The sequence below is a fragment of the Amphibalanus amphitrite genome, unplaced genomic scaffold (assembly GCF_019059575.1).
Source record: "Amphibalanus amphitrite isolate SeventyFive unplaced genomic scaffold, NRLGWU_Aamphi_draft 001405F_arrow, whole genome shotgun sequence".
In the NCBI taxonomy this organism is placed as follows: Eukaryota; Metazoa; Arthropoda; class Thecostraca; order Balanomorpha; family Balanidae; genus Amphibalanus; species Amphibalanus amphitrite.
Genome location: NW_024882898.1, coordinates 136,873 through 145,455, shown reverse-complemented (window position 1 = coordinate 145,455; position 8,583 = coordinate 136,873). Strand labels below are relative to the sequence as shown.

Sequence of the window (8,583 nt, the reverse complement as noted above, 5' to 3'; positions counted from 1 at the left end):
AGAATTTACCTATTGTACCTACCGACAAAATAGCAAAACCATTAACCCGCGCCCTGATGGGGTCTGCCGAGCAACGCGGTCTGATGGGGGGGCATTTTGGCCCCCCCCCTAAGATCTCGAGAACCACGCAACATAGCGACAAGCGGCAAACGGCGTTGGATAGCCCCAACGGGGAACTACCTTGTGACCCAATTTCATTGACCTTGGTCAAATCGATGACATCACAGGTCAGGTCAAAGGTCGAATTTTCACCGTTTACAGACCTTTCAAGAAATGCGTTGTAAAATCGAGTAAAATCCATGTCATTGAAAATCATCGATGGGGAATTGTCCATAACACACATATTTTGCTATTTGAGGTCACTGATACCAAGTCAGGTCACAGAGCTCAGGTCACTGAGGGTCAAAATATGAAAATATCATGTGATGCATGTTTTATGGTCCATTTTACATGACAAATTCGATTATGTGGGTCAGGCAGCCTTTAGGGCCAGTTTAGGTTATGTTCTGGTGAAGGTCAGGTCAAGGTCAGGTGAAATAAGGTCAAATTTAAAACTTGATATTTTTGCATAAAATGGGTATCAATTCGATGCAGTTCCTTACGGGGAGTCTAATGGTGGTCTTTGTTTTGCGCTACGTGGTCTAGAATTGCTAAAAATTGAGTTTGAAAATTTGACGTCATCAATTTTGAAGTTTTTTCGCTATAACTTTGCCAAAAAAAGAGGTATCGATCTGAAATTCGGTATGTAGTTAGAAAAGCACAGGGACTATCATATATATTCCGGTTTTTTTTCGAAATTCAAATTTTTTTTGGGAAATTTTTGAGTTTTTTCTAAAAAAAAACAATTTTTTATTTTGGGGGGTCAAAATTCAAAATTTTGAAAATCTGAGATAGCAGTTTTGTAGCGCCGTCTTTTCTCTACATGACCACATAAAGAACTTTAAAATTGCTTGTAAACTGTAGATTTGGTGAGCGTTTCAAGATGTCATGTTTTTTGCTCATTTTTGCTCGAACATGACCTCAGTTTGACCTCAATAACTCCTGACCCAAGGTGACCTGTGACTTGACATTTTGTGTGAAGGTGTCAAATTGATGCCCGGGAAGGTACTGAAAATTTGGCGGCGCTGCGCGCCGCCGTTTTTTCGCTATTCAAGAAAAACCACAGGGGGGGGGGCCAATGCCCCCCCCCATCAGGGCGCGGGTTAAGATTGACACACGAAATACCAAGCTGGTTATTCGTTTGACGTTTGGTATCGGGAAACCAAAAAGTTGTTATCAGATTGATATCTCTCCTCTCAATGCAAGCGATTTAATCGAATTTTAGCTATGCCTATAAAGTAGGTTTCTATCTACCATAAGGTAGGTGAAGGGAAAATAAAACTCCACGCTCCGGCATGTTGTCAACGAAGCTGAAGCTGACAATGCTACTGGTGTTAGTAGTCAGGACATTCATCAGTGGGGCGTCGCCAGGGATTTTCGACGGGGAGGGATGGATCGGCCGGCTAACAACTGAAAAGTAGACATTGTTACAGCACTTTTTAAGACGCTGCATTGCATGTACAATTGCAATGGACCGAAAACCTAAATATTTCAAGGTACACATCCGCAATCCGTTTTAATTAAACGGGTTAACGTCAAAAGCTTGTGAGCTTTTACTAGGGTATAACTATTGACGTGTGGCGCCAATCAGATAATGCATATATGGAACGCTCCTCCCCGCGGGGGGCGACATAAGTCACAGTCGCATTTTTTATTGATGTATGAAATGCGAAAATTTTCCAAACAACTTGGCAAAGCAGCTCCAAAGTGCATTAATTTTGCATCCCGTTCGACAAGTTTGATACCAGAACTTAGTAGTTCTGCTCACCAAAGCTGTCGTATTCAGATGAGATTGCTTGTCGGTGTGTAATGTAGGGATTTTAGGTCTCATGGTGTTACGCATTTCAACTCAAAACGAAGCATTTATGTATGGTCCAGAAGCATTCATTAAACCCGCGCCCCGTAGGGGGGGGGGCGTTTCGGCCCCCCCTGTCCTTTTCCGTCGATATCTCCTAAACGACTGCAGATATCGCCACCAAACTTTCAGAACCCCTCCGGGCATCAATTTTACACATGGTGACAAAAAAATCCAGAGGCTATGACAGGTTGGCCACAAATGACGTCAGAATGACGTCATGTTCTTCCATTTTCGACCGAAAAAAGAGCTTCGCGAGAAGGGCTGTCAGGCCTACAGCTTTGAAGATACAGAAAAATGATCAAGACATAAAAGGTGTAAAATTGACAGGGCTACAAAACTGCCATCTCGGATTTTTGAAATTTTAGGATTTTGACCCCCCAAAATCAAAAAAGTAATTTTTTGGATATATAAGCCAAAAAATCCAATAGGTTTTTTCGAGTTTCGAAAAAAACCGGAACATATATGATAGTACCTACCGTCTTCTATTTACATACCAAATTTCATATCGATATCTCTTTTTTTGGCCAAGTTATAGCGAAAAAAAACTGTCCAAAAATGATGACGTCAAATTTTCAAACTTAATTTTTGGCAATTCTAGACCACGTAGGGCAAAACAAAGACCACCATTAGACTCCCCGTGACGAGCTGCATCGAATCGATACCCATGTTATGCAAAATATCAACTTTGAAATTTGACCTAATTTGACCTGACCTTGACCTGACCTTCACCAGAACGTAACCTAAGCTGGCCCCAAAGGCTGCCTGACCCACATGATCGCATTTGACATGTAAAATGGACCATAAAACATGCATCACACGACACTTTCATATTGTGACCCCCAGTGACCTGACCTCTGTGACCTGACCTGGTATCAGTGACCTCAAATTGCAAAGTATGTGTTTGACGAACAATGTACCATCGATGGTTTTCAAAACTTACCAATTTACTCGATTTCACAACACATTTCTTGAAATGCCTGTGAACGGTGAAAATCCGACCTTTGAGCTGACCTGTGACGTCATCGGTTTGACCTAGGTTAATGAAATTTGATCACAAGGTAGATCCCCGGTGGGGCTATCGAACGCCGTTTGAATTTTGAAAATCGGCCGGTAAATTTCCGAGATCTTAGGGGGGGGCCGAAACGCCCCCCCCCCCTACGGGTGGTAGGGTCCGCCGATAGCCCTACGGGGCGCGGGTTAAAACTAGAGGGGATAACTCCTACATTCCGTGCATTTGGGGAAGATACCCTTTCGTCCATCGTTCCCGTGAGCGGCCATTTTGCTCACCGGTATGGTACCTATCCGACAGGTCCGAATTTCGAAAGCTGCTTTTTGGCATTTTCGGGGTGGACGTCCAACCGGATATCTTGACCGTGGGGGGACGCGCGTTTCCTTTCGTTCCCTCCGTCTCCGACGACCATGCATTCAGGATTGACATTCAACGCGCCACTGAAAGTCTCCCAGAGGATGTCATCTTTGAGACAAACGGCGCCGCCACCTCTCCTCATCTGTGTTTCCGCCCGATTGAGATCGCCGATGCAGACCCATGGCTTTTTCGGGTTAATGGACACGGCCCACTTGCTGTGATCGTTGATGGATTTAAATTGGAACGTTTCACTGGCCGTGATGGCCCTGATGTAGTGGACGTCCTCCACCTGGTAGGGACCGGAGCAGTGGGACATCAGTGTGGCCCGCCACGTCTCGGCGTGCAGGTCGGTCTTCAGCGCCGGGGCCACCAGGGCGCTGTACAGGTCGTAATTGTATTTGCTGCTCTTGGCGAATGTGGTGATCTGCACGCCCTCGGAAGTGCGGATTTCCTCCTGGTTGTGCAATTGTCCGCTAGCTTTGTCCGGACATTGGCAGGGGCGGGGATTTGGCATCGTTTCTGGGACCTTTGGTTTACCATGACGGCTTTTCCAAGCGTGACAAAAGGGTTGGTAAATTGTCAACTGTTTGATTATCTTGTTTAGTTCGTTATTAGGATCCTTACTATCTTGTCCAGAAGTACTGAAAGAGATGCAAAGAAAACTTTGACCGAATATTTCTCTGCCGTCTGGGTAGCTGTAGCCTGCTCCATCTGTCGGCGCTGGAGGAAACTTGGGCACGCTGTGGATCATCCAAAACCCGTGGTCGCCTTCGTGGGCAAGCACCCCCTTGGCGTGACCGTTATACGAGAACGGGGACTTATCGCTTGGCCAGTGGTCGTTGTAAAAACGGTAGAAAAGGCCCGTCCGTGCGTGATCTTTGTAAACGGGCGCCAACGTTCTAGCGGGGTGAGACAGTTGGCTGTCGATGGGCTCTTTGGACATGCTCCAAGGGGTCTCCGTGGTCGTGGACGCTGACGAGATGTACAGGTACTTATAGCCATCGCTGACGGGCTTCTTTGAGCCGGGGTCTTTGAGAATGGGCAGCTTGTACAACACGTACCAGTCGACTAGTCTGTTGTCCTGGTCCCTGCAGCCGAGCGGGGAGCCAGCGGAGGTCTGGACGGCGGCCCACCCGCCGGCAGCCGCCGTCAGCAGGAGGGTCAGCAGAAGAGTCATGGCGCACCGGTCACAGCCGCACCGGCCGAGGCTGTCGGGTCGACTGACGGCCTCTGACCCCCTCACAGGTTGACATCAGGGTGCACGACGCTATCGGAGTACTGAATTGGCCTCGAGGGATGAGAAATGTCACCGGTCACGCTAATACTAAGTGCTTACTGCGTCTTATGGGATGATTAGCATATCTTTCCTAAAGCTTCCTTATCGAGCCAATAAGCCAGGTAACGTCAGCAAACTGTATTTTCTGGTCTTATCAAAGTTTTACTACATGAGTGAGCTCTTTTAACAGCTGTGCAACATTTCCCGTTTTTGCATCGATGTGATAATCCCGCGATAACTCTACGACCTGGCAAGTGAAGACTGCAGAGCTTAAGACTGAAGACTGCCTGGCACTGACACGGCAACCCCAACGTTCCTGCTCTTGGAAATGTACGGAAATGCTAGAAGCCCACCTTAGCCAACTGCCGCTCAGACGTAAATTGCCATGCGCCGTACGACGTCCCACCGATCAGCGGCGTATTTAGAAAATCGCGAAGAGGGGGGGGGGGCAAGGGTTAGGAGGGCGCCACCTGACCCAAGGAGGGCGTCATACGGTCACGAAATAAATAAAAAATGATTTACGATCGCCCAGGAGGGGGGGGGGGCATTTTTACCACTTCACCAGTTTTTGCGTGTGTAGGGAAAGTCGCGACGCGCTACCTATACTGCGAAACTTGGCATCAAGTTAATCTCACACATGACAAAAAGGTTGCAAATGATTGGCATAGGTACACAGTTCTTATTGTGTTCTTGAAATGCTGCGCCGAAGGCGCGCGACATTTTCGAAAACAACCTCTTTCTCCGCTTCTTATGCGCACCTGATATGTGTTCACTGTTCACAGCTCTTCTAGCTGTTTTAGCAAAGTTGGTGGGGCAAAAGTAAGGCCTAAGGGTTGGTGCGGCCGCTGCCACACCAACTGTACAGGAAGCTCCGCCCATGGGTGACGGCGTAGAAAGTTTATTGGTGGCGGTATCCACACCAGATCACCGTATTGGATTGATACCGGAGCACGAGGTGCGTAAACACAAGCGCACAACGAGTGAAACATATAAACCAACACAGGACTGTTCCTCATGAGATCGGATTAGCTTCCTCGGGCTTGCCATCTAAATTACCTCAGACCAACCCTATAGCCTTCTCACGGTTGCATCCAGTGTTAACCCGCGCCCCGTAGGGGGGGGGGCCGAAACGGCCCCCCCCTGTCCTTTTCGGTCGATATCTCCTAAACGGCTTGAGATATCGCCACCAAACTTTCAGGACCCCTCCGGGCATCAATTTTACACATTGTGACCAAAAATTTTTCCAGAGGCTATGATAGGTTGGCCACAAATGACGTCTCAGAGTGACGTCATGTTCTGTCATTTTCGACCGAAAAAAGACCTTCGCGAGAAGACCTGTCAGGACTACAGCTTTGAAGATACAGAAAAATGATCAAGACATAAAAGGTGTAGAATTGACAGGGCTACAAAACTGCTATCTCGAATTTTTGAAATTTTTGAGTTTTGACCCCCAAAAATCAAAAAAGCATTTTTTTGGATATATTCGCCAAAAAATCCAAAAAGTTTTTTGAGTTTCGAAAAAACCGGAATATATGTGATAGTGCCTACCGTCTTCTATCTACATACCAAATTTCAGATCGATACCTCGTTTTTTGGCCAAGTTATAGCGAAAAAACTGTTCAAAAATGATGACGTCAAATTTTCAAACTCAATTTTTGGCAATTCTAGAACTCGTAGAGCAAAACGAAGACCACCATTAGACTCCCCGTGACGAGCTGCATCGAATCGATATCCATTTTATGCAAAAATATCAACTTTGAAATTTGACCTAATTTGACCTGACCTTGACCTGACCTTCACCAAAACGTGACCTAGGCTGGCCCCAAAGGCTGCCTAACCCACATAATCGCATTTGTCATGTAAAATGGACCATAAAACATGTATCACACGACACATTCATATTGTGACCCCCGGTGACCTGACCTCGCTGTGACCTGACCTGGTATCAGTGACCTCAGATAGCAAAGTATGTGTTTGACGAACAATTTACCATCGATGGTTTTCAATAAATTACCAATTTACTCGCTTTCACAGCACATTTCTTGAATTGCCTGTCAACGGTGAAAATCTGACCTTTGACCTGACCTGTGACGTCATCGGTTTGACCTAGGTCAATGAAATTTGGTCACAAGGTAGTTCCCGGGTGGGGCTATCGAACGCCGTTTGAATTTTGAAAATCGGCCGGTAACTTTCCGAGATCTTAGGGGGGGGGGCCGAAACGGCCCCCCCCCCCCCCTACGGGTGGTAGGGTCCGCCGGTAGCCCTACGGGGCGCGGGTTAAGCACATAGCAATTTCAATAACCGAAACTTCAGATGCTTGTTGTTGCGGCCGCACCTATCGATAACATTATCGTGATCCATGTAAATGTCATGATTGTAACTTGTAAGATCGATCTGTTAAAGGGACCCTCCCACCTTCAAAAAAGTTAATGAATTGGCACGAAAGTGATGTCGCTCGGTTCAGAAAGAGCGAAAACGAATATCTACCAAATTTCATCGAAAAATATTCACCGGTTTTCAAGATATTAGACTTTTACTTTTGTTTACTTTTTGGGATCTCCGCTGTTCCTAGCGACTTTATTTGAAAGTGCGGCATTTGTTGCGCGCAAAGCAGCATATACCACCGCGTGCTACCAAACGTTTTAGTAAAAGATTTAAAAATCGTTAGATCTCCGCTGACGTCACAAATTCTAAGGGGGCATACCAATGCACTAGCCCCTTAGAATCCGAAAACTGCAAGTTTGAAATTCCATATCTCCGAATTAAAGCATTTGTCGATGTTGTGAGTGCCCAAACCGGTATTTGCAGGCCATGGCCACCAATTTGGCTATCTCAACTCAAAACTAATGTTAAGGTGGGAGTGTCCCTTTAAGACCAAGACGGGTTTGATGCATGGTGGAGCGTGAACAGTTTAGTGACATGCCTACTTCATCATTGTATTGAATGTACGTTCATTTGTGGCAATTTCACAGACAAGGCGTCAAATATGTGCACTGAGAACAGTTACGCTGAGAAACATGCTATAGGAGTAGATAAATGATAGGAGGGCAACGATCAACGGAGGCCGCCAGGTAGAAGGGCTGCGATCGATGCAGGAGGGCGCCAATAGGAAGGAGGGCGCCGATCAACAATCAATCCCCACATTGACCCAAAAATTTTGATTTTCAAGTGCAGAAAGTTCTCTATGGGGAAAAGTGAAACTTTTTTGCACGGCTGTGTCTGCATGTAAACGAGAGCTTTTGAGAGCAGCAGTGGTTATGTCTGCCAAACAGTGCCGGGATGTATAGACTATAGAGACTAGTCACTAGTCAGACTGGAGCTTATGCGATATCATGGTAGGAGAAAAGACGAGCCGGTAGTTGCAAAAATTGGACCCGTTTATGCGATCATCTCTGCAGAAAGAAGACATGCTTTAGGCTTTTAAAAGGAAAAGAAAAAACTAATTGAATGTCAGTCGTCAGATGACACCAACCATGTCATGTCATGATTATGATGATGAGTACTCAAGCTTCAGATGCCTAGTTTTTTTATTTTGTTCTTCTGCAGATGCTGGATGCCTACTATTCAGTGATTTTACAATAATGTTATGCTCCTTTCACGATAGGTAGTGTTTTATTCCTTCTAATCATTTGTAGCATATTCAGTCAACCACGTACCTATATGAATGAGCTGCCATGCTTGACTCAGGTCATCAATGCAGCGCTCGTTTCGCCAGCCAGAAACATCCGCCAGTAGCACCTCTGAGCTGGCGGTCCGTGATTTCACCTACCTCTTCTGATATTCCTCAGCGAACACACTACGTGAGCTGACATAACCGCTAATCCTGCTGCGTCTCCGCTCGAACTGAGTCATGTCCGGCCGATCATCGCCCGTTTATCGCCCGGGAATCGCCATTGTATCGCTCCGGTTCTGCCTTTGATCGGCGGCGTGACATGATGTCACTCCAGCAATAGCCCTGAGCAAGGGGTTTTGTAGCTGCGTGTG

At 46.3% G+C, this 8,583-nt stretch overlaps 1 protein-coding gene across 1 annotated transcript; it reads right to left on the bottom strand.

Annotated features, from left to right (window-relative positions):
* Window positions 1-3,255: 3,255 nt before the first annotated feature.
* On the bottom strand, window positions 3,256-4,500 carry LOC122372832 (deoxyribonuclease-2-alpha-like). Its single transcript, XM_043350431.1, has 2 exons — window positions 3,948-4,500; window positions 3,256-3,800 (listed from the first exon to the last, which is right to left on the bottom strand). The coding sequence occupies exons 1-2, from the start codon at window positions 4,498-4,500 to the stop codon at window positions 3,256-3,258; spliced, it is 1,098 nt and encodes a 365-aa protein (XP_043206366.1).
* Between the last annotated feature and the right edge of the window lie 4,083 nt (window positions 4,501-8,583).

What these genes read in the sequence shown, in the direction of transcription:
- LOC122372832 (XM_043350431.1), bottom strand. Translation starts at nt 4,500, where the DNA reads ATGACTCTTCTGCTGACCCTCCTGCTGACGGCGGCTGCCGGCGGGTGG. An exon ending in CAGTACTTCTGGACAAGATA is followed by an intron (nt 3,801 to 3,947) that starts GTAAGGATCCTA and finishes GTCCGGACAAAG; the next exon opens with CTAGCGGACAATTGCACAAC.